The 26,689-nt window shown below is 42.5% G+C and overlaps 1 protein-coding gene across 1 annotated transcript in view; it reads left to right on the plus strand.

The window, feature by feature from the left end:
* LOC137419668 (uncharacterized) overlaps window positions 1-26,689 on the plus strand; it is a 160,789-nt gene that overhangs the window by 75,209 nt on the left and 58,891 nt on the right. Inside the window, 1 exon segment of the mRNA XM_078785316.1 lies at window positions 6,253-6,852. Coding sequence (XP_078641442.1) covers window positions 6,253-6,852 — 600 coding nt within the window.

Genomic DNA, 26,689 nt, shown 5'->3' on the forward strand with positions numbered 1-26,689 from the left:
TTATTTAATTAATTAAATTTCATTTCTCTTCTGACCATTAACTCAGGCACCTTTTGAGTTAGGAAGCTGATATTTGGACATGCCAATGACCAGGTGATATGGCTGCAAAGGCTATTTTTGATTTATTAATTAATCAATTAATCAATTAATCGATTAATTATTTGATTAATGACAATTTTTTTATTTTTAAAGTTACAGATTCTGATGAAATGGTGGTGGTTTATGTGTTCTCTGACCGAATTGATTAATAATTTAATTTTTAAATGATTATTATTTATTTATTAATTTATTAATTATTTAATTATTTGATTAATGAGAAAAAAAAAATTTTTTTAAGTTACAGATTCTGATGAAATGGTGGTGGTTTATTTGTTCTCTGACCGAATTGATTAATAATTTAATTTTTTTATGATTATTATTTATTTATTTTCATTATTAATCATTTATTTATCTTCCTTCTCATTTGGCCAATATCTCAGGCACCTTTTGAGCTGGGAAGCTAATATTTGGACATGAGTGACCAAGTGATGTGGCTATAAAGGATATTTTTGATTAATTGATTAATCATTTCAGCGATTCATTATTTATTGATTAATCGATGAATTACTTATTGATTAATCAATTAATTATTTAGTTTTTTATTAATGACTTATTTGATTAAATTTCTAAAAGATACATCTTCGGATGAAGCACAAGTGGTTTTGTTATGGTATTAGCCAATTGATTAAGAAAATATTTTGTGATAATCTTTTATTGATTTTAATTATACAATTAATCAATCAATTAGATGTACATCTCTCCCTCCCAAAGCAGCCTCTATGAGCTCCACTGCGGTATTGCCGGGCGCCAGAGGCGCCCCGGCAATGCCGCGCTGTAGGATATTTAATTATTTGGCATGGGGGCGGTGTACTTTGAATGCATGTGTACTTGTTATATATATTGTTTGTCTGGTTGATTTGTTTGTGAAGTAAATGTTAGCTCTTTCACGAGCCTCGATTCAGTATACAAAAAAAACCAAAAAAAAAAAAAAGACCCCCAAGACCCTTTACACCACCAAGATCCCAAAATACCCTGAAGACCATTTAATACCATGAAGAACCAGAGGACTCAAAATACCCCGAGGACCCCTCATTTAAAAAATTTTTTTTTTTTTTTTTTAAATACAATTCTGAATTCTGTGTTAACAAGCGTTACGCCTAGGTCCCCCGTCGGGGAAGTGATGTGAGTTGACAAAGTGGAAGACGCAGAAAACATGCTATGATATGATATTTCGCTCACAAGGTTCAGACGTACATGGAGGCGGCCATCTTGGATTTTGACGTGGCGACCCAATTTTCAATAGCGTTCTTCCTTATGCCTAGATACACCCACATACCAGATTAGAAGTTGGTACTTCGCTTATATTTCAAGATATTCCTCTCACAAGGTTCAGATATATATATGGTGGCGGCCATCTTGGATTTTGACGTGGCGACCCAATTTTCAATAGCGTTCTTCCTTATGCCGAGATACCACCACACACCAAATTAGAAGTTGGTACTTCGCTTATTTTTCGAGAAATTTCGTTCACAATATTCAGATATATATATGGTGGCGGCCATCTTGGATTTTGACGTGGCGACCCAATGTTCAATAGCGTTCTTCCTTATGCCGAGGTACACCCACACACCAAATTAGACGTTGGTATTTCGCTTATTTTTCAAGATATTCATCTCACAAGGTTCAGACATACATGGCGGCGGCCATCTTGGATTTTGACGTGGCGACCCAATTTTCAATAGCAGTCGTCCTGATGCCGAGATACACCCACGCACCAAATTAGAAGTTGGTACTTCGCTTATTTTTCAAGATATTCATCTCACAAGGTTCAGACATACATGGCGGCGGCCATCTTTGATTTTGACGTGGCGACCCAATTTTAAAAGGCGTTCTTGCTTGTTCCGAGATACACCCACACACAAGATTAGAAGTTGGTACTTCGCTTCTTTTTCGAGATATTTCGCTCACAAGTTTCAGACATACATGGCGGCCACCATCTTGGATTTTGACGTGGCGACCCAATTTTAAACAGCGTTCTTCCTTGTGCCAAGATACACCCGCACAACAGATTAGAAGTTGGTACTTCGCTTCTTTTTCGAGATATTTCGCTCAAGTTTCAGACATATATATATATATATATGGTGGCGGCCATCTTGGATTTTGACGTGGCGACCCAATGTTCAATAGCGTTCTTCCTTATGCCGAGGTACACCCACACACCAAATTAGATGTTGGTACTTCGCTTATTTTTCAAGATATTCATCTCACAAGGTTCAGACATACATGGCGGCGGCCATCTTGGATTTTGACGTGGCGACCCAATTTTCAATAGCGGTCGTCCGGATGCCGAGATACACCCACACACCAAATTAGAAGTTGGTACTTCGCTTATTTTTCAAGATATTCATCTCACAATGTTCAGACATACATGGCGGCGGCCATCTTGGATTTTGATGTGGCGACCCAATTTTAAACAGCGTTCTTGCTTGTGCCGAGATACACGCACACACCAGATTAGAAGTTGGTACTTCGCTTCTTTTTCGCGATATTTCGCTCACAAGTTTCAGACATACATGGCGGCCGCCATCTTGGATTTTGACGTGGCGACCCAATTTTAAACAGCTTTCTTCCTTGTGCCAAGATACACCCACACAACAGATTAGAAGTTGGTACTTCGCTTCTTTTTCGAGATATTTCGCTCAAGTTTCAGACATATATATATATATGGTGGCGGCCATCTTGGATTTTGACGTGGCGACCCAATGTTCAATAGCGTTCTTCCTTATGCCGAGGTACACCCACACACCAGATTAGAAGTTGGTACTTCGCTTATGTTTCAAGATATTCATCTCACAAGGTTCAGACATACATGGCATCAGACATACATGGCGGCGGCCATCTTGGATTTTGACGAGGGTTGCACCCACACACCAAATTCGAATGCGGTCCTTCGCTTACGCACGCACGCAGGCCCGCACGCACACACGCCCGCACGCACACACGCACGCACGCACACACGGACGGAGGGGAAAGCCATAGTCCCCCTTTCGCTACGCTGTGCGACGGGGGACAAAAAGAGGACGTAATATGCCACGCATGTCCGATGAAAGTGATGTTTTAACAAAGCGGGGTCATATCAAAGCGGGGTGGCGTGTGGCACTCGATCACTGTCAGCAGTTATAATAAAGTGGCCGTTCCAGTTATTTTTTGTGAAGGGGTCCAAAACGCTTCTCGACACGGACTAATCAATGGGGTCAGCGGTCATTTAATATTACCTTTCACATCTGTACAAAGGCTTTAGCACTACAGAACGTTTTTAAATGAATAAATCAATCCTTTTTAAAAATAAATAAATTTTAAAATGCCGATAGGTTTTTGCCTAAAACACTCCCCGGCACTTAATGTTGAACCTTTGAAGGTTTGAAAAGATCCATTCAGCCATCTGAGAAAATGGCGACATGCACACACAACACACCAAAACGAACACAAGATGGCAGCGAGAGGGATATTGTGCCGCCTCCCTCTCACCTGGGATGGAACGTACTGAGGGTAGTGTAAAATTCATCAGTTTTGAAGGCAGTGAAGACTGAACTAAAACGGCAGTTTTGATGGGACAAGATGCGCACGAGGCTCCCACTAGCATGCCATTCGGCATGCATTTGTGATTCGGCCTTGCCCTGCAGTTTGGTGGGGCTCGTGGCCCCCATGCTCCCAAGAGAGAAGGCCCAAGCATTTGCGAACTCCCTTTTGCAAAGTTATGCCTGTTGAGCTTGAGAGAGACTGAGTTTTGTAGTGATTGAGATCCTCAACTCGGCTGTTGATCCATCAGCATGACTGAATGGAACACGAGCCCGGTTTTTGGATCTCGGACCGAATACAATGGCTTAGATGTGAGTGAGAACCAAACCAAGGAGGCAGCTTTGATGTGGAAAAGGGCTGCGCACATGGCGCCCAGAGTTGAGCCAATCGATATGCACATGGGACATACTGTTATGAATTCGGGGTAGAGGAATATCTAGGTCCATGTAGATCTGCATAGGTTGGTGCTCGACTGTCGTGATAGGGAATCTACCTGTAACAAGTTCTGTGTTTAGCCGTATGTCGGGATAAGTGCGTATCTGTGTGCCTGCCGCGTGGGGGCGGGGCATGCTATTTAGTACAGGGATTATGGGTAAAATTCCTTTATTTGTCATTCCCTCTGTGAGCAACCCAGTGTCCCTTATGGCAATGCATCCCATAGACATTAGATAGGCCCTTAGTGCACACACTAATTAATTTCCCCACCGCCACAATTACTTTGGAAGAACCAACAAGCGATAGCCACGCCCAGGAGAACGTGCGATTGGTTGGGGGTAAGAGGCTGGCCACTGATTGGTGGAATGAGCGGCACACTGGTTGGCCACCGACCGTTGACACCTCGGCCAATCAGTGCGGAAGGCGTGAACATTCGGCCAATCAGTGCGGAAGGCGCAAAACGACTACTTAGTAGCAGGTCGCTGATTGGAGGAAAAAGCACCGGTGACATGCGAAAGACCACAGAGAAATGAGGCACTGGTTGGGGGAGGGAAAGGGCTTACATCACACTGCGAGTGACAAAACGTCTCGCTCGTCAGCATTTTCTCTCTTCGCTCTCTCTCTCTCTCTGTTGGCTGTCTCTTCGCTGGCTGGCTCTTCGGTCTCTCTTCCTTGTGGTCTCTTCCCTCGCTTCTCTTCCCTTTGCCTCTTGCCTTCCCTTGACTGTCCCTTCGTGTTGGACTCATTCCGCTGTGTGGACGTTCGAAGGACTGTGGAGAGACCAGCGCTGACGATCATCCTCCCCTGTGTCGTGCTCCTGATGCCTGTGTGCTGTGCTGTGTAGCGTGGGACGGACCGTGCAGAGTGGGGGTGTTCGCACCAACGCCCGAGCAGTTCGCGCCAACGCCCGAGCAGTTCGCGCCAACGCCCGAGCGGTTCGCGCCAACGCCCAAACCATTTTCACGCCAACCGGAGCCGTGCCGAGATTCCACGCTTGGGTCCCGAACATCGGAGCCTGGACGATTCATGACGGATACATCCAGCCAGACTGAGATAAGCTCACATCCACAAACACAACATTTTATTTTATTTAATTCTTTCCCCTGTGCTGTTGTTGAAGTGAGGCGTGCGGGATCCCGATTTGAGACATTTAGTTTCTTCGTCCATTGTTCTTGGGTACCGCATAATTTCCTACAGGATCCGAGCTGCCGGTGATATCGCTACAGGTAAGAGCTTTCGCTTCTTCTTCTTCTTCCTTCTGCCCATGCTGCCGAGGCAAATCCGCAATTGATCGTCGCCTCAGAGTTAAAGCCTGTTTGGCCATCCGCGATCATCCGCGATTAACCGAGCGTATTTGTGCGACAATACTTATTTATTTTCTTTCTCATCTTGGCAATATCCCAGGCACCTTTTGAGCTTGGAATCTGATATTTGGAAACGATAGTGACCAAGTGATTTGGCTATAAAAGCCTTTTTGATTTATTGATTTATAAATTAATCGATTAATTATTTAATTTTTCTATTAATTACTTAATTTTGAAAATGTTTACAGATTCGTATTAAACAGTGGTGGTTTCAGTATATTTATGAGCCAATTGATTAAGAAATTAATTATTTTATCATAATCCATTTTAATTATACAATCAATCCATCCATTATTGTACACTGCTCCATCCCATTTCCATCTCCATTTGCCGGGCGCCAAAGGTGCCCCACAAATGTCGTGCGCTGGAGGATATGTTGTTTATTTATTTTGCGTGGGAGTGATGTACTTTGAATATAGCTCTACTTGTACTGTATATTATATCCACACATATCACACGTGACACATGCGAAGCATATTATACACACACACACATACACACGTCATGTTCTATGAACTAGGTTTTATGTTTTGTTTCATTGCAAAAGTTAATTATTGACACTGTTGGTGAATTGTTTTTCCAGATAAACATTTGGGAAAGTTTCCCCCGTTAGTCGACACAGAAGTTTCTCTCAGTCATCACATGAGATGGACTTTTTGGCAGGATGTTGATAAATTTAACGGCGAATCTAAAAGCAGCAGCAACAGCAACAATGGTGACAGGTGTATAACGGTCCTGCAACATCAGGTCCAAAGAAGTGAGAAGCCACGCACGTTTTCTCTTTCCAACAAAGACTTCACCTCTTCATCATGTTTGAAAGAATGTGTAAAAATACACACAGGTGAGAAGCCACACAGGTGCACTGTGTGTCATAAGGGATTTACTTATTCTGCATATTTATCTCAACATCAAAGGATACACACTGGTGAGAAACCCTACAAGTGTTCACAATGCACCAAGGCCTTTTCTCATTCATCAAGTTTACTTCGACATCAAAGAATACACACCGGTGAGAAACCCTTCAAGTGTTCTGTATGCCCAAAGATGTTTAAGCAGTCATCACATTTGCATCAACATCAAAGATTGCACACGGGAGAGAAGCCCTATAATTGCTTGGTGTGTTATAAGGCGTTTAATCATTCATCAACTTTTTCTCAACATCAAAAGATACACACGGGAGAGAAGCCCTACACGTGTTCTGTGTGCAGCAAGGTGTTTAATCGTGCATCAAATTTGTCTCAACATCAAAGAATTCACATGAGCGGGAAGTCCTACAAGTGCTTGTTGTGTAAAAAAGCCTTAGGTCATTCGTCACATTTGTCTCGACCTCAAAGATTGCATACGGGAGAGAAACTCTACACGTGTTCTGTGTGTAACAAAGTGTTTAGTCGTTCATCAAATTTATCTCGACATCAAAGAATACAAAACTGCACTTGTAAAAATATTTCCAAGAACATGTGCAAATAGAAGGTGATCCACATGAAATGGAAACATCAGCGAATACAGCCCTCAAGATTCCAAAAAAATAAACATGAACAAATTCACACAGCCAAACAGGAGAACAAAATAACGGGAGAATGGAAAATACATGGACAGATTCTATATACACAAAGGAGGCTCATTGGATTGGCTAAGAGATCAGCTTAACCGTGAGGTAGAATGAGTCAAAATATACGTCCATTACCAACCATGAACACGATACCGATGACCTTAAGAAGATGGTGGGACTGAGTCAGTCTGTCAGACAGATGTAGATTCAGCAAGGAAGAAACAGAAAGTATGAACCACCTCCTATCCATATGTAAAACACTCCTCTCAGAACACATGTACACATTAAGACACAACAATGCATGCAATGGCATATCTGCAAAAATTTAAATATCCCATTCTCATAAATAAATAAAAACCTACAATAGCACTCGGTGGAGCACTTACCTCTACCAGGCTGAACAGCTTGTTTTGTATCCTATTGAGAGGACGGATCTGGATCCAGACCTGAACCGAAATGGAATTACCTGTTCTTGTCATTTCAACAACTCCTCTTCCTAGTTTTGTCATTTATGTCATCCACATTTTTTGACATACGCTATATATCGTTTTTGCATTCATCTCTCAATGGTGAAGAATCGCTTTAAAATTCTCATATCTGGATCCATAGGCAGATTTGTGGTAGATGGATGTATCAGCCGGCTGATATCTGGCATTTTGAGTTTATCGGCATCAGCATCGGCTGATGATGGCATCGATATGGCTGATATTTTAAAAACGGGAAAAAAGCTTTCGTTCTCGTGTTGTGAGGAAGCTCGAGCTTCCCCTTGTGTCAATGTGGCTACTGGGGAACGTTCGTGAGAGCTTACTGGGAGCACTGGAAATGCCAAGGAGAAATTTAGTATGGAAGAAAAGATGTCCGATAAATTCAAATTCAGAGCCAAATCTTTCTTCAAACCGCAACCATCTGACCCACTCGTTGAACGAAGTTTACACGCAGGGTAGAGGACGGGTGAAAATGAAATGAAATTCACACGAAGACCCGTCCAGTGTTGCTGGTGTGTGGATCCAGACATCGAAGGGCATCCCAGACCTGTTATTGCTCCCTCTCGCACGTCTGCAGTTGCTCGTCCCTCTGAGAAGTGGCGCAAGTGCTTTCTGGCAAGGACTCGAGGTGTACACCAAGTAATTCCTGATCGAAGTGTACAGTCACGTGAATAAGTAAGTACACCCCATGTAAAGTTTAGACTTTTTCACCATATTTCAACATACAGCTATTTGATCTTCATTTCAACAATATTGATAGATAAAGGTGATATAATATAACAAATATCATGAAACATTTACATTTTGTAGTCCATTGTATAACTTAAATAAACATAAATCCAAATTTCGCATGTGGAAAAAGTAAGTACACCCTTGGCTCTAATAGGTGGTATTGCCCCCTTTGGCAGAAACAACCTCAAGTAGGCATTTCTTATAACTGTCTCCCAGTCTCTGACATCGACTGGGAGAAATTTTTTCCCACTCCTCCATGCAGAATTATTTCAGCTGTGCGATGTTTGAGGGGTTTCTTGCATGCAGTGTCGTGGAAATCAATCAGGTCCACAACTTTGTCCCATAGGTAGGTTTAATCACAATTAGATCTTTGGCATCATCCTGTAAAAATACAATCATGCAATAGACATCAGGATCTTGGTATCATATAGAAAGGACCGATAATAATAGTCAAAGCAAGCAAGTCTAGCATATATGTGCGGGTACGTACCATTCAAGACTACAGGACTACATGTCATAGTAAATGTCACAGGAGTGGCTCAGCGTCGCGGATGTCCCAGGTCTTATAGATGCCCCTCAGTGGTTTAAGCGAGCATCACTCCTGGGTTCAACTTTGGTATATTTTCACTACATTCTCCCCGCCGTTAGAACTATACTGCCACTAGGCAGGTCTCAAGCATGCGTCAGCATTAATTGATTGGGGTACGTCATTCCATGTCAGTCGGTCCACCTGTAGCGGTCAGGGTGGCGAATTACCCTGCCAGCTCGTGTCCGGAAACTACCGGGTACGGCGTCCCCAAGCCCAGAGTCCCCTGCTTCGGAGTAGCTGCTGGAGGCAGGTGTCGGAGGGGGCACCTCAGAGCCTTCAGGCAGGCGTGTAGGTGACGGCGGAAGTGACGGCAGAAGTTCCATAGAGGAAGCTTTGGTAGAGTCCATAGACTCGTAGATCGGTTCGTCGATATCCTTATAAGGGTCGATGACCCCACATGGGGCGAGATGGCATACGGAGACAGTGGACTCGCGTCCATCTGCCGTCATCACACGAGCATGCTCGGGATTAGCCTGGAGTACCTGCACCTTATCTACAAAGGGGTCGTACTTGCTTGTGCGAACCGCTCGTTTGAGATAGGCCGGCCCCAGCTCAGCGAGCCAGCTGGGTAAAGATCGGATACTACCCGAGCTTCTAGGGTGGTGGAACAGTCTTTCGTGAGGAGTCTGGTTGGGGGCCGTACATAGGAGAGCCCTGATCGAGTTCAGAGCCGCAGGTAGCGACCAAGCCCATTTATCGAGGCCCCGGCCGAAGATCCTGACGCTTAGCATGACGACCCTCCATATAATCCCATTGAAGCGTTCGATCTGCCCATTCGCCTGGGGGTCTGTACGGTGTGGTGTAACTCAAAGCGACATTATTTTGGAGCAAATAACCTCTCACCTCCTGAGACAGGAACACCGCACCCCGATCGGTATGCACGTAGGCCGGATACCCAAACATAGCAAACAAATTCTGCAGGCACCGTATGACCGTGGCAGCCGTCATATCCCCGCACGTGTAAGCAAAAGGGAATCGTGAGTACTCATCAATGATAGTGAGCAGATAACGAGAGTTACTCGACACCGGCAGCGGTCCTTTGAAATCCATCGCCAATCTCTCCCACAGTCTAGTAGCCCTAACCAGCGTCCCCATGGGAGGGTTGTAAAAACGCGGTTTGAGTTCCGCGCATATAGCGCAGTCACGGCAGATCCGGCGGATGTCCTCAATCGAGTATGGCAGATTACCACTATGCACAAAATGAGCGAAACTCGCCACCCCTGGATGACGCATAGTGTCGTGCAAAGCGTGCAGTCCCTCCAAAGTTACGATTCCCGCGCACGTCGCCGGCCTCGATAAGGCGTCGGCGACCAGGTTATCCTTCCCCGGGCGGTATTTGATGGTGTAGCAGAAGTCGGCGAGTTCGATATGCCAGCGAGTGATTTTCTCATTCTTAATACGTTGAGCATGTAAGGTGTCGTACATGAACGCAACGCTTTGTTGGTCCGTGATGATTTGGAAGCATCGCCCGAATAAGTACGGTCGCCATCGCCGAATCAACTCGACGATCGCGTACACTTCCTTTTCGACAGACGAATGCCTCTGCTCAGCAGAGGTGAGGGTCCGTGAAAAGAAAGCCACAGGGCGCCCCCCTTGGGAGAGAGTCGCCGCTATCGCATGATCCGAGGCATCACTTTCTTAGACGAAAGATTCGCTCTCGGCGATCGTCGCCACAGCGGCGCCAGCGATGTCGGCCTTAAGGCCCCCGAAGGCCGCCAAGGTGGCCGGGCTCATGGGGAACGTGTCGCAGGCCACGATGGGGGCGGAGCTTCATGGAGAAATTTTGCACCCACTTCGAATAGTGGGCGAACAGCCCGAGAGCGTGCTTCAGCGAAGCCCGATCGCTAGGCGGAGCCATATCGAGCAAAGGTCGCAGACGCTCCTTATCAGGAGAGACAGAGCCATGGGTCACGGTGTACCCCAGAAGATCTATTGTACGTAGAGAGTAACGACACAGCCTCATTCATGGTTAGGCGATACCTCTGCGTGACCTCGAGGAAGCGCTTCAGATTAGCATCGTGATGCCCCTGGTCATACCCACAAACCATAAGATTGTCCACATATACAAAGACATCTGTCAAGTTCTCCTTGGTAACGAGGTCGTCCATAGCCCTCTGAAAACAGGCGACCCCGTTCGTCACCCCAAAAGGTAGCCGGGTGAACTGGTATAACCTTTGACCCGATTCAAAGGTGGTATAGATGCGATCAGCCCTAGAGATGGGGATCTGATGATACGCACTATGCAGATCGAGGGTGCTGTAGACGGAGTACTGGGCCACCTGTCGTACTAGCGCATCCATCCCCGGTAAGGGGTAGGCGTCCAGCTGTGTAAAGCGATTAACCATCTGTGAGTAGTCGATTACCATGCGTCTGCGATGGGCCTCACTTCGCAGCACTAAGACCTGGGCCTGCCACGGCAACCGGCTAGGTTCGATAATACCGTCCTTTAAGAGCTGGGCCGTTTCCTCCGCAATGAATTGTGTGTCTGCTCGTGAGTAGCACCGTGATTTTACTGCTACAGGAGTGCAGTCAGTGGTCAGGTTGGTGAACAGCGAAAGAGGCTCAATTTCCATTTACGCGAGTGCACACACAGCAAGCGTGTCCGTCCCACCGAATTCCATTTCCAAACGTCCACGTCGCTTTAGAAAATCGTGTCCTAACAGGATGTCAGCACATAATGCAGGCAAGACCATGAGATGTACATCTGGAAACATGCGTCCCTTTATCACAAGTTTCAATCGACATTCCCCCTTTGTGCTGAGCCTAAGTCCTTGGGAGGCCATGAAGATCCGTCGTGTAGTCCCGAGGACCGGCCACCCATGTTGACGCAACAGCCGTTGATCGATAAAACTATCTGTAGACCCCGTGTCAACTAAGGCCCGCGCAAAAATGCCTTCAACCATGAGCGGAATAATGGCCTGAGCAAGGCCGGAAGATCCGGCAGGTATTGTGCCGTCCGAGTGAGAAGATCACGCCTCGCGTGTGGATCCCACACCGGCTGCAGTTTTCTGGTCGTTTGAGCAGCCTCCGGAGGGCCCCCGTGCCAATCGCATAGTTGGTCGTGCCAGAGCAAGAGCGTGTAGTTCGTACGAGCTGCCGTCAGATGGCGCTCGTGTCACGCGAGAAGGATCGCAGCCATCTGCAGTTTCATGTGCTGGAGCAAGAGCATGTAGTTCGTACGAGCTGCCATCGGATGGCGCTCGTGTCACGTGCAGCGTTTGCTGCAAAGCAAGAGGAGCTTTCAAAGCAGAAGCTTGTCATTTGTTTGAGGAGGGCGTTCGGATGCCAGTCAAGGATGGTCGCTCCGCGGCCGGTCGTGTTCGCGCCATTTGTTTTGGCGGCCCGATGTATCTCACCAAGGACGAGCGTGCAGCCAGGGGCCCACGAGGAGGAGGATCGCTCATCAAAGCCGGGTGAGGTGCCCCGCTCTGTGCTCGGTCCGTTGGCTCGGCGATAAGCCCATTCAAGGTCGCGCGAGCTCGTGTGCCCCGCGCGGTCTTCTTGCAGACTTTTGCAAAATGTCCTTTAGTAGAACACAAATGGCATATTGCTTCCCGAGCCGGACACGCCGACCTGGGATGCTGTCGATTGCCACAGAAGTAACACGTCGCATTTCGTTCAGGCCTTGGCCTGGCTGCTCTATCTGCCGCCAAGCCGGAATCCGAGTCCACCTCGGGAGCGGCCAGGGGCTCTGCCGTAGTCGAGTCCGCTCCCGTATCCTCGGCGGTAGCCCTCTCCGGTCACGCGAGTTGAGAAGTCCCGCAATGACTTGTGTGTGGTCATAGGCGATAGATTGTTCCCGGGCCTCAGTGAAGACGTGGGCCACCCGTAGTGCCTCCGTGAACGTCAGGTCAGCTGTCTCCAAAAGTCTGAGCCTCAGAATCGAAGAGCTGATCCCAGAGACGAAAGCATCTCGGACAAGATCGTCCTGGAATTGCTCGTGTGTCCGTACCTCTTGAGTACTGTCCGCAAGGAGCTGTCGCAGCTCCTGGGTGAAGCGATCGATCGACTGTGGGCTGTTGACGCCGCGTTGAGAGCAGATGCCTGTTGTACACCATGCTCCGTTTCTTAATGTAAATTCGCTTTAGCTCTGTCACGGCGGCGTCGTACATCGTGCAATGCTCCTTCAGACGCGGTGGTCTACTTTGGTCTGCAGCACAGACAGCTTCGTTTCAGCGGTGGGAACGGTATCCTGGGCTCCGAACTGGTTCTCCAGTGTTTTGAGCCAGTGAGTGAACTCCGAGCCCGAATCCTCAGCTTGTGGGTCGGCGCCGAGTGTCGGTACATTGATCATCTTGTGTCCCGCCATTTCCGTAGATCTTAATTGTGATTAAATGTCATGGAAATCAATCAGGTCCACAACTTTGTCCCATAGGTAGGTTTAATCACAATTAGATCTTTGGCATCATTCTGTAAAAATACAATCATGCAATAGACATCAGGATCTTGGTATCATATAGAAAGGACTGATAATAATAGTCAAAGCAAGCGAGTCTAGCATATATGTGCGGGTACGTACCATTCAAGACTACAGGACTACATGTCATAGTAAATGTCACAGGAGTGGCTCAGCGTCGCGGATGTCCCAGGTCTTATAGACGCCTCTCAGTGGTTTAAGCAAGCATCACTCCCGGGTTCAACTTTGGTATATTTTCACTACACACAGCTCGTTTCAAATCTCCCCACAACATCTCGATGGGATTTAGATCCGGGCTTTGACTTGGCCATTCCAGAACCCTCCATTTCTTTCTTTTCATCCATTCCTTGGTGGATTTACTGGTATGTTTAGGGTCATTGTCATGTTGCAAGGTCCACCTTCGGTTGAGCTTCAACTTTCCGACAGATGGCCTCACATTATCCTCAAGCACCCTCTGGTACAATGCAGAATTCAGAGTGGATTCTGTGATAGTGAGCTGCCCAGGCCCTGATGCAGCAAAGCTGCCCCAAACCATAATATTTCCACCACCATGCTTTACAGTTGTTATCAGGTTCTTGTTGTCAAATGCTGTCTTTCGTTTTCGCCAAACATTTCTTCTGGTACTGTGGCCAAATAGCTCTACCTTTGACTCATCTGTCCAGAGCACATTGTTCCAGAAGTGCTGGTCTTTGCCTAGGTGTTCATTGGCAAATGTTAGTCTTGCCCTGATGTTCTTTCTGGATAGCAAAGGTTTCCTCCTGGCAAACCTCCCATGTAGATCAAATTTGTGCAGCCTCTTTCTAATGGTAGACTCGTGCACTTTGACATCAACAGTGGCAAGAGCTCTCTGTAGGTCCCGTGATGACATTCTGGGGTTCTTAGAGACTTCTTTCAACATCTTGCGGTCTGTTCTCGGGCTGAACTTTCTGGGGCGGCCTGGCCTGAACAAGTTGGCAGTTGTTTGGAATCTTCTCCACTTGTAGATGATCTTCCGGACAGTTGAATGATTGATTTCAAATTGTTTGGAGATTTTTAAATCCCTTGCCAGTCTCGTAGGCATCTATTAACTTATTTCTGAAGGCCTCAGAGAGCTCTTTTGATCTAGGCATGGTGACGCCGCACACTTCAACAACAAAGAGCAAACCAAACTAAATGTCTGAGGTTTAAATAAGACAGGTTCCTCCAAGATCCTCTCTAACGATTTTCTAATCATTTGCACCTGAGCTGGTGCACCTGATTCTAATTTTAGATATTTGAAGTCGTGATAAATGTAGGGGTGTACTTACTTTTTCCACATGCCAAATTTGCATTTATGTTTATTTAAATTATACAATGGACTACAAAATGTAAATGTTTCATGATATTTGTTATATTATATCAGCTTTATCTATCAATATTGTTGAAATGAAGATCAAATAGCTGTATGTTGAAATATGTTGAAAAAGTCAAAACTTTACATGGGGTGTACTTACTTTTTCACGTGACTGTAATTCGACACCTGGAACATTACCACTGCGTTCACACGGATTAAACCCGCTCTCCTCCATTCCAAGCGAGATTGTTTTCAGTGAGGTTGGAGCCATTTGTGAGAAGAGTTACAGGCTGACTGGAGAAAGTGCACAGAAACTTTGTTTTCTGCATTACAACTTGCAGCTCTTAAACTGGGATTACTGAACTAAAACTAAACAGAAATGCTGCTGTTAACAAGTGCACTAAAACCTTTCATTTATTGAGGATTTTTGAGAGTTTTAATTGTTTGTTTTTGTGTGGGCAATTTATCTTGTTGATGATAAATTTGCTGTTTAAAAGAACAAGATGCCGAGTGCAGACCTCCTGAAGAAAATGCTGCTGTTCACACAAGTGGCCAAAAACCTATTTTGAATTATTCTGCAAAGTCTTTCCCAACTTTTTTGCTTTGGTTTTATACTTTTATTTTTTTAAAAACATGAGTAGCAGACTAACTGGAAAGAAATGCTGCTGTTAATAAGTGCAATGTACTTTTCTGTTTTTGATTGAATAATATATTGTGTTAAATAAATTTGTTAATTTACATTCAACAATTTTGTGTCATAAGAAAGAAAAAAAAATTTTTCTTCAATCAGATGCATATATCGGCATTATATCGGTCATCGGCCCCAATGCTCTCTAAATTTTGGCATCTGTCCTTGGAAAAACCCATATCGGTCAATCGCTAATTGAGATCTTCACCATAATCAAATTAGTTCGGCCTTGTCAAACAGCCAACTTGTCCAACAAATTTCGTCTTAACCCGTCCTTAAGACTTTGTGATATCCTGTTCACAGACAAACACACAGGGGTGAAAACACTACCTCCCCCACCTTTGGTGCCTGAGGTAATCGTGTAATCACAACCCAAAAGCGTTCATTGAAAACAAGGATGTAATACTCATGCACTCCCCATCTATCCCATTAAGCGTGAATATAGAAGACAAATCATTGTGACCAGATATAGTTCCTCAGATACAAGGACGAGAACGGCCAAACCTACCTCCGCCAAGCTGAACCGTTTACCTTTTGTATCCCACTGATAGGCCGGATCTGGATTCGGACCTGAACCAAAATCTAATCAGTTTGTAATTGTCACTGAACCAACTCATTCACCAAATGTTGTCATCATGTCGGGGTCTCTCCTCTAAGGAAGGATGACAAGACCTTTATAATCACTGGATTGTTTATTTCAGTCGTACGTACGGAGAGAAAATGCAATTGCAAAGCTGCAAGCAAAATCTCTGAATCTCACTCAATACAGCAATGCATTTCTACACGAAATGTTCATCAAGCAGGTCAGTGGGGAAAAAAAAAAGCCTGAAAAGAATGCAATATCCTCCCACACTTTGCACCATGTCAGGCCACATCACTCGATGATAGTGTCCAGGCTGCAATTCAGTGAAAAACATGTTTACCATTAAAGTTCAGTCAAAGACATTACTCCTCTGGCCGAGCTAATCTGTATCACATGATTCATTACCCAGCAAGCACTTGGCTTCACCTCAACGGTGAGGAATTATTTTAAAAAAATTATCTGGTCCAGATCCAAAATTAGAATCTCACAAAAATTGAGTCAATTCTTCCTCGTCACATAACCAACCTGTCCACCAAGTTTTTTTTATTACTTTATTTTTATTTTTTTTGTCCGAATCCTTCAATAACCTTTTGAGATATTGTGCTCCATATAGTTTTTGGCTATATTTCTCAATGGCAAATAATCACTTGAAAAATGAGTATCCGGATCCTGATCTTCATCAAAATCTGATCATTTGGTGCTTGTCACACACACAAACTCTCCACCAAATGTTGTCCAAATCAGTCCACAACTTTGAGATATCCTGTTCACAAACAGACAGACAGGGGTGAACATACAATGTCCGCCTGCCTTCAGTGGTGGACGTAAAAATACGGCATAGATAATTGAGGTGTGAGTACTCAGCCACTTTGTAATAAAGCCAAAATCAGGAAAAAGACCAAATAACAGGATCTGAACATTGAAGTCAAGAGAACCTGGAAGCTGAAGATCACTGACATTGTGCTCGTGATAATTGGAGCAACAAGAGTGATAAACAACCTCACTGAGGTCTTAAAAATAATGACTCGTGCAATATTACTACAAATGAACTAAAATTGGAGGGTGTCTGGGATTAATTATTCAGTGAAGATCCTGTAAATAACCCTCGGAGCACCGTTACCAAAACGGAGATGGATACTTGCTCATGCATCATCACACACATACCTCATCATATTGTCGTGTTCCTGGCGATTAAAATCTTTACCAGGAAACAGATTAGCCGAGCAAGCTTTAACTCCAAAGGCGTTCAGTTCAAACATGGCAGAGTTTAGGCACGTGGGGAGGGAGGAGGGTAAGGAGGGGGAGGATGCGTATGCTGAAATTCACTTACCTCACAAATCCCGACGGCAGCCTTCAATCCTGTGGATATTAACTCAAGCGGGAACGGATTTGGAATATACAGGGTAAATAACATAAGGATTTATTTGCAACGGAATGCTGGGTATTCTTCGATATCAATAATCAAACAATAACTTCAATAGAGCAAGATAGCATTGACAGCTTAGAAAAAACGTTACCTCGCCGGCAAGATCTCAGGAGTAATAAACATTTATACAACCCCTTCTGACAGACCACGTCCTCCGGTTGAATGCCACAAGACTCAACGTTACCTGCGGGGCCATCCCAATGCACCCCAACCTGCCGCGGGCCCTGTCCTGGTGTTACAGGGTGAGTGACATGGCTCGGATTTCGCACACATTCATGCAACAAAAACCCATAACCATTCATACACATTCCAATAATCATCACAACACAAAAATCACAAGAAAGCACTTATTTCACACCAACTCGTCATCTGGACGCGGCTCCGTGCTCGGCGGGAAAACTGCCCTATGTTGGCGTGAAAACAGGCCTTGCTGCACGGGTCTTACGCCACAGTACTCGTACTCTCGTCAGCATGCACTTGCATGCAGGCACGAGAAGCAAGAGTCGAGGGAGGAGGTGGGCGAGAGGAGTGTGGGAGAATTTGTAGCTGAGACTCAAGACTCCAATGACCGGACACAGGTTTTACAAAAGGTCTCGTTTATTAACTGGTTATTCACTTCATTCCATTTACCAAATAATACCGCTTAATTCAATGGACCAAGTTAACTCTTTTCGCATGTGGTTCTTCTCGTTCGGCCGATGTTCCTCCGCCACTCCCGTTGGTCAGAGCTCCTGGTAACAAGTCCTCTCGACTCCACGTTTGCTCTCGTTTATATGGACAAACTGGACTTAATCCCCTGTCCGCTGACCGTTAATCCTTTCTCCGCTAATGCCCCGAGGTCATGCATGTACCAAGTCCTGGCATCAGCTCGCTCCCCTCCTGTTGTGAGTTCCGTTTACCAAACGATAGGGGGGTGCTTCAGCCAGGGGCTGTGACCAGGTGGACAAGAGATTATCATGTTCGGGCGCATTCCTAACACTCATTTACAAACTCGTCTTTCACAGAGTTTGCATGTAAAATGTATCTGCTTCGTTACCAGTGTTAATTAATAAGTTACCAGTGCCAATTAATAAGTTACACTGAGTTACACTTCCACAATTCCCTCATCTTTTTGTTTTTGTTTATATTAACCATTAATCTAAACATCAATATAAGTAAACAATCAATCACTACAAGTAAACATCATTACAAGTATAAGTAAATAATCAATCACTTTGGTAATCAAATTCCCTTGGGCATACACCGTCATCCTGCAAGAATCACAAAACATTTCGTTGTTCATTTACTCCTTCCATATCGTTCAATCTATTGCATTTGCATCACAAATATATTTTCAAAACAACACTTCACCATCACCAAGATACAACAATTTCACTTCATTTTCAAGTTTTGTAAAGCATCTGCACCATCTGGCAAAAACGTTTGCCTCCACACAAATGTTGACTTTGTTTGAAAGGAAAGGCTGATCACTTGTGTTTGAATCCTGGTATGAAACATTTTCTCCTAATGTCTTCATAGCTCCTGCACTACTTCGTGTAGGATTTCGCTGTTGTGGTAACATTGCGGAGTCATAGACTGACCCTGCTCTCCTTGTAGCATTCTTGCCACTTTTTGAGTAATTCCTGAACAAGGCCTTCACCCAGTTGTAGTCGACTTGCCTCCTCCCTCATTGTGAGTGGGCAGCAAGTATTGGTGTGACGTTGATTGGCCAGCAAGATGTGGAACAGGGATGCCGGATGCATCCACAATGATGTTGGGACCATGGTGTTCAGGTCATTCATGGTCCTTACCAGGAGCAACCAGCAGAATCGTGCACAGCTGTTGTGACAAGGGCACAGCCGTTTTTTGCAGCTCCATGCTGGTTCCCCGGACGTTGGTGAAGTAATAACATATGTCCCCGCATTTCACAGAGGTTGCAGGTAAAATGTCGTTGTCCTGCAACTTCTGATGTGGTGAATGTTCGAAGCCTTCGAACAAGAGTAAGTGATCGCCTTTCTTTCATATGTTGCAGTGTGATCCAGGCAAATGGTCACATAAATTTCCTTGGTGAAGGTAAGCATTCATCTCCAAGTTACACGGGAGAATGTCTTCATCATTCTTTGAGAAAGAGGGTGTATGCCACGATTAACTTCATTTTTTAGCCACAAATTTTCTTTCTCGAACTTCTTCCCAATTCCGTTAGCAATCCCTCCAAAATGTGATCTCGTCTTATCCTTATGCTCAGTCACATCTGAATCTGCTTTCCGCACACACTGAATCAGATAGGGTACATCTTACCATGAAATCAGCATAATCATGTATATCTTCCGACAGTTTCACATTCAACAATTTGTTGTTTTTCCTTAACACAAAAGTTATATTCATTTATATGCGTTACACAAATAATATTCAATCAGGTATGTATTTCACTACTAAACTAAGAATAGCATTGTATATGATTACAATCACAAACGGGAATACCTAATTCCCAACAACAATTTTTTCAAACCAACAAATTAAACATAATGTATTATTACCATAATTCCTCTCCACTTTTTCTTTTCCCTCTTTTTCCTAACAGTGTGTCACTCGTGGTGATATGAGTTCACTGATATTGTAATTGACACAACTCATAACATTGTCGTTATGCCATTATCTTAATTCTACTGTTTCATTTGCAACATCACTTGATTTAATCTTTTAATCTCAGTATTTATTCATATCATCATAACAATCTTTCTATTTTAGGTCCATATTTGTTTCTATTCTTATCAACCTCCTACGGTTTATCAATTTGTTCCAAAACACTGCAACCAAAGGTTTTAACCAAAGCTCTACCAAACTATTTCCAATTTGAACTCAAAATGCTAATTAAACAACAATTCAAAGAATTAACTTCAATGGGTCAACAAACTCATTTTATAAACAGATCTAATTTTCCCATCCAATAATTTTCCTTGCCAAATGTCATATTGCAACACTTTAATAAACCTTCGAAAAATGTCTCCCAAATCAATAAATTCCCTTTTTACTTCCCAAATACTCATCTGTAAATTACATATTCAATTACAGTTTTTCCCTATTTGTTTGGCCTAAATGGCCACTGAAGTGGCTGCCAACATGCAGTACCGTTTTTATCTACCAAGCAAGTATTCGTCCACATAAGATCTCTACCAAAATGTTGTTTGTAAAAAACAAATCTGGGATTTCTGATTACATGGATGCACACTCTCAGGACATTTCAGGCTGCTTGTTAACAATCCACTACGATAAATTAATTCCTTTACCCACAATCAAATAATTAGTACAAATTGAGGATATTATCCCTATCACATTCATTTATAGATTCATTATGTTGGATCTAAATTTTCTCCCACTGCTGCAAGGAAGAACAATAGCTCTAATAAGTCTTTGTAATATCTCACTTCATTTACCCAGCATCGAAGAATTTATTTACTATCCATTCCCATCTGTTAACCAGTGACTTTGTTTGAACTCCAAAACTTAATTTGATGAATCCCATGTGTATGGTACCACTTATTGAAACCCCTACTTTTGTAGAAAATATCCAAGTAAGTGTTTTTTTTTTTACACCCCCTTAACTGTTGCTCATCCATTTCTATGCACCCAGTGAGTACTACTGACACCAGTATGCCAATATAGGTGTGCGAGATTAACAAATATGTTGCAGGTACACGTAACAGCGCGTTCTGAGTATAAATAATGTAACAGCGCGTTCATGTCTGCCCCTTGGTTTAAGATGCACAATGCATTCCGTTTTAAAACTCACAATAGTTCAAATCAGCAAGATTTTCTTTACTATTTTCCCATATCATCTATGCCTAATACACATCCATACATGCAGCACAATTTATATGCTGATAAAATTCAAGTTTATATATATATATATAAATCCATGAGCAGAGTATTCTGGGAAGTCAGTGTAAGACCTCTCCCAAATTTGGATAATTTTGTACTCCCTCATTTCTTTTTATGAAGCTCATATCCATAAATAGCTGTTATTCTCATATAAATTCTATCAAAAATGGAATCCCCAAATTACTCACAATTTTACTATTTCATTAATGGCTGCTCATAACCCAGCACATCAAATCTTTATATTCCATCTCCCTTGACAAAAGAGATAATGTTCATAATCAAATTTTATTTCTATTTTATTTTACGGATTCCCTGCATATTCAATCCCATCCACATAAAACTATCCATTTCCAGACAGGCACACTGTCGGTGTCAACAATCTTGTAAGATTGATACACAAAACAATAAAAAACACTAACATTGACACACAAAAAATACACACACACATGCATTATGCGTATTTGTTTGCGTTGGAACTATTATTTACAGATCAAGATGGGTGTCAATTTTATTTCAATTTCATAAAATTTGTCCTTCAATTTTAGAAATGCTAATACACAAATGGACCAAAAAGTTTATTCTTAGAAAACCCCTATGATGCCACATTGAAATTACCCTTTCAGTTCCCACAATAATTTATCCAAATTTGACTACACACCCATTTACATGTCAGTCGACCACTGACTTATCAATCGTGTGGAACAATAGTCCGAAATTCCCACCTGATCATCATGTGACCCTTGTCCCTTGGTTTAAAATTTGCAAAGCAATTGTTCCAACTTTGTAAATTTAAAATTGTGTGCCCAACATAAAAGATCCAATTTCGGCATGTGATCAATTAATTACTAATTTGCTTACAAGCAAAAGAAAAAATGAATAATTCTTGCTCCGAAAACTTTTCAGACCCAAGAATCATCGACAGTTATTCTTGTTTGTCCAGTAATCGAATCTGTTGAGGCCAATCATCATTTGGGATTTGCAGCAATGAAGGCCTAATCATTGTCTGAGGTACCGGTACGCACTGGTACCCTTGATCTTGGTTTGCCCCATGACCTTGTCCTCCTGTTGACATACGGACATCTTCTACTCCAATGTCCCATCTTTCCACACTCGAAACACCGGTTTCTGTCGTTTCCTGGTCTGTGCACCTGTGCATTTGTATTGCTGGGCTGCATCTCTACATCCCTGAGTTGCCACTGCAATCTCTCGTTGTCTCCTGAAACACGAAAAAATTCTCTGTACCGTCCTTTTTGGGGAGACAACTGGAAATCAGATGGGACAACCGTCACTTTCATTCCTAATTTCGAGGGCAGTTGTGCATTTGTCTCCTCCACTGCATCCTGTATCCTTTTTATTTTAAGTTCTAGATCCGTTATCCGTTCTTGCTGTTCCCGTTGTCTGGATTCACCATCCCAAAGATGGAATGCAAGCCAGTCTACCGTTAGATTCTGTCTCTTCCTGGCTTTCAATCTTTGTTCCAATCTTTCCAATCGACTTCGCTCAAATGTACCATCTCTTGGAAACTCCTCATCATGTCCCTTTGTCCACAAATACCAATTCTCGACCTGCCTTATAGCTTCTGCACCATAACGGTCGTACATATGATGTGTACAAGTACCTTTTTGTGGAATCTCTGGTTGTCCTTGTGTATTCTTGCAGGCTCCATTTCCCATTCTGCCTTTTATCAAAGTAGCGTTGGATGTGTTGTAGTTTGTTCCTCTAAAGCTTCACTCGTACCTCCAGGAAGGGTCTCTCCACCTGTTCACACGGTGATTTCCAGAGAATCTCCCTCAGCCGTGGCTTTTGCACAATCCAATCTCACAGATCAGTATTTGCAGATGAGCCGGAGGGTCAGTATGAAATGGGTGAATCCTCAGGTGTCCGCTCTGTTGACGGGGAAATCACACAATGGTAACCGCACATATATATCTGTATATAAACTCACCACCTTGCTCAATTTTCCCAGGTTGTCTCCACATTGTTAATATCTCGCAAAGATATCAAAGCTTCTTTCTTGAGACCGCATTTTCATCAATCAAACAATCAATATATTCAATTCAATTTATTCAGTTAAATTTATTCAATTAAATTCAATCAATTAGATTCAATCAATTAACAATTCAATCAATTATTCAATTTCAATTAATTCATCAATATTCATCAATAAATCAAATTAATCATTTTGGATGACTCCTTGCATAAGCCTTTTCCCCAATGATGTCAGGACAGGTCCATCCATTGACCGTCACCTCTGGTTCGTACCTCATGTTAATTGATGAATCACCGTCCTGTCCTAGGGTCATATCTGACATATTTCCCCATTTTGCCTGGTCTCCACAAATTTTCTTTGCAACCACTAAAGGCAACTCATCCTTCATTCGTGAGACAGCCAAAATGGATGGCAGATATTAAAGTTCTTTGGGAAAAATATCTCATCATTTTTCTTTTAATAGTACCCAAAATCTCTTGGCAATATAAATTTCGTAAAAGTCCTGAAATGGGACTGTCAAATTCCTTCAATCATGCTAAATTTTGAAACTCCATCGCTTGTAACACCCAATTTATCCCATAGGGCTTGAAAGTTCTTTCCCAAGTTCATGCAGCATTCTGCATTTGAACCCTATGATATCATTCATAATAATCATCATGATTTTATAGTCATGGTCCTATCATAATCATCTATTTAAAACGAACATTTCCTTTATCACCACAGCTATGTGGTATAATCAACAATAGAATAAAACTGTACATAGCAACAGGCTACCTCATGGCCACTTAGTATACCTATTGACAATAAGTCATAACAATATCGAATAATCATTGAACAATTCAAAAATCGCTTCCACTGCTCCAGCCGCAGCATTCGTTATTTTGTTTGCTCATTCACTATTCCTGATTCGTCATCAAGGATCTCCATCATCACACAGCGTACTTAATTCCGCATTTTAATGAGAATTCAACAGGAATTTACGACTCAAAGGAAAAAGAACGAGCAGACCTTTTGCAGGATGATCGTTACAAAAATCGTTACATATATTAAAGTATTTATAATGTCGACAAATCATATCTTAATTCTTACAAAAATTTGGTTCTTTGAATAAATCACAGCACCGGGAGAACCAGCTCCAAAAAATGGATCTTTGTGTTTATTCAGCACCCTAGTAATTGGCTCTTTGTGTACTAATTACACAGCACCCAGGCCCCGCTCATATGGATCTTTGTGCAGCGCTGCACAGCACCTGAGCAAAAGGGGTTTCATCTACATTTTCCCTATCCGGTGTACCATCCGTGATATTTGTTTGCTCATTCACTATTCCTGATTCGTCATCAAGGATCTCCATCATCACACAGCGTACTTAATTCCGCATTTTAATGAGAGTTCAACAGGAATTTACGACTCAAAGGAAAAAGAACGAGCAGACATTTTGCAGGACGATAACTGGAATTAGTCGTGAAAATATATCCAAATACACAAAAATACACACCCACACAAATAAACAACATTTATTCCGTTTAACAGAACAAACATTTCCTCTATCATGACATGCATGTCTTCAAAATTATATGACCAAGAGAAAAAGTAAAACTAATTAAAACTGCGAGCAGTGATAATCCGGGGACCATACCGCTCCATCCTGATTGGACGCGTGCGTGCTAGAGTCGTTAACAACGACAGTCCAGATCCGATTGTTCAAAATTTCAACTCAATCGATCGAAAAATGAACGCAGGGATGCATTTTAAAGGTGCAGTGGCACTAACTGAGTTGCCACGAATATGGCCACGAAATTGCCAATATGGCCAATATGACAAAATATTTTCCTTAATCAATTGGCTCATAGCATAACCAATCTGCAAGTATTTCATCCGAAGATGTATCTCTGAGGACTTTTAATTAAATAAGTCATTTATAAATCAACGAGTTAATTTATTAAATGATTAATCAATAAATCAAAATTTTCCTTGACAGCCACATCACTTGGTCAGTGTCATGTCCAAATATCAGCTTCCTTACTCAAAAGGTGCCTGAGTTAATGTAATGTAATTACTGTAATAAGATTACTGCAATTACTGTAATGATTACTGTAATTACTGTAATTACCGGAACTGTAATTACTGTAATTACCTCAGGTAATTACTGTAATGTAATTACTGTAATTTAATAAGAAATGTAATTAATTAAATAAGTACTTCATTAATCGCTCATAATGAAATAATTCCTTAATTTTCATTCGATTCACTTGACATTCGAATGGGATTTATATATCCGTCAACTAGTTCAATCAACACCTATTTTATTCAACATAGGCCAAAAGTCAACAACAATTTGAAAAATCCTTAATTTTCATTCGATTCACTTGACATTCGAATGGGATTTATATATCCGTCAACTAGTTCAATCAATCACTACATTTTATTCAACATAGGCCAAAGTCCACAACAATTTGAAAAATCCTTAATTTTCATTCGATTCACTTGACATTCGAATGGGATTTATATATCCGTCAACTAGTTCAATCAATCACTACATTTTATTCAACATAGGCCAAAGTCCACAACAATTTGAAAAATCCTTAATTTTCATTCGATTCACTTGACATTCGAATGGGATTTATATATCCGTCAACTAGTTCAATCAATCACTACATTTTATTCAACATAGGCCAAAGTCCACAACAATTTGAAAAATCCTTAATTTTCATTCGATTCACTTGACATTCGAATGGGATTTATATATCCGTCAACTAGTTCAATCAATCACTACATTTTATTCAACATAGGCCAAAGTCCACAACAATTTGAAAAATCCTTAATTTTCATTCGATTCACTTGACATTCGAATGGGATTTATATATCCGTCAACTAGTTCAATCAATCACTACATTTTATTCAACATAGGCCAAAGTCCACAACAATTTGAAAAATCCTTAATTTTCATTCGATTCACTTGACATTCGAATGGGATTTATATATCCGTCAACTAGTTCAATCAATCACTACATTTTATTCAACATAGGCCAAAGTCCACAACAATTTGAAAAATCCTTAATTTTCATTCGATTCACTTGACATTCGAATGGGATTTATATATCCGTCAACTAGTTCAATCAATCCCTATTTTATTCAAACCACGTGGCAGTAACGACCACAGAACCCCCCCCCCCCTCTATTTACATGAAATGGTTTGGTCCATTCGCAAAGCCATTTGGTCCATTCAAATTTTCCATTCCTTCCATCTCCTTGATCATCAGATGTAGGGATGGGTTCTTTTTAGGATCATGTTGCATCGAGCATTATTTTCCAAAACAGTGTGAACATTAAACCACACCAAAACCTCTGACATCCCACCATTAACACCTATTGTAAGCGTGCCGAATCAGTAAGCATCACCCCTCCTATGAGCCTCGACCAGAGGGTGGTTGTTACTCACAAACACTCGTCGCTAGCTGTTCCATTGTCTGCCGATTCCCACTCTGCTGCCGATTTCCACTAGCTGTTTTATTTCTCTGAGCTCATGAAAGTGGTGACAATGGGTGGTCTGCCATTGCTCTTCCACAAAAGCATCTTTCACCTTTCAATAAAATATTTGTACCAACCAAATCTGCGAGTATGGGGCGCAGAGAAAATACACAAA

The sequence above is a fragment of the Myxine glutinosa genome, chromosome 1 (genome assembly GCF_964187855.1).
Source record: "Myxine glutinosa chromosome 1, kmMyxGlut1.1, whole genome shotgun sequence".
Taxonomy (NCBI): Eukaryota; Metazoa; Chordata; class Myxini; order Myxiniformes; family Myxinidae; genus Myxine; species Myxine glutinosa.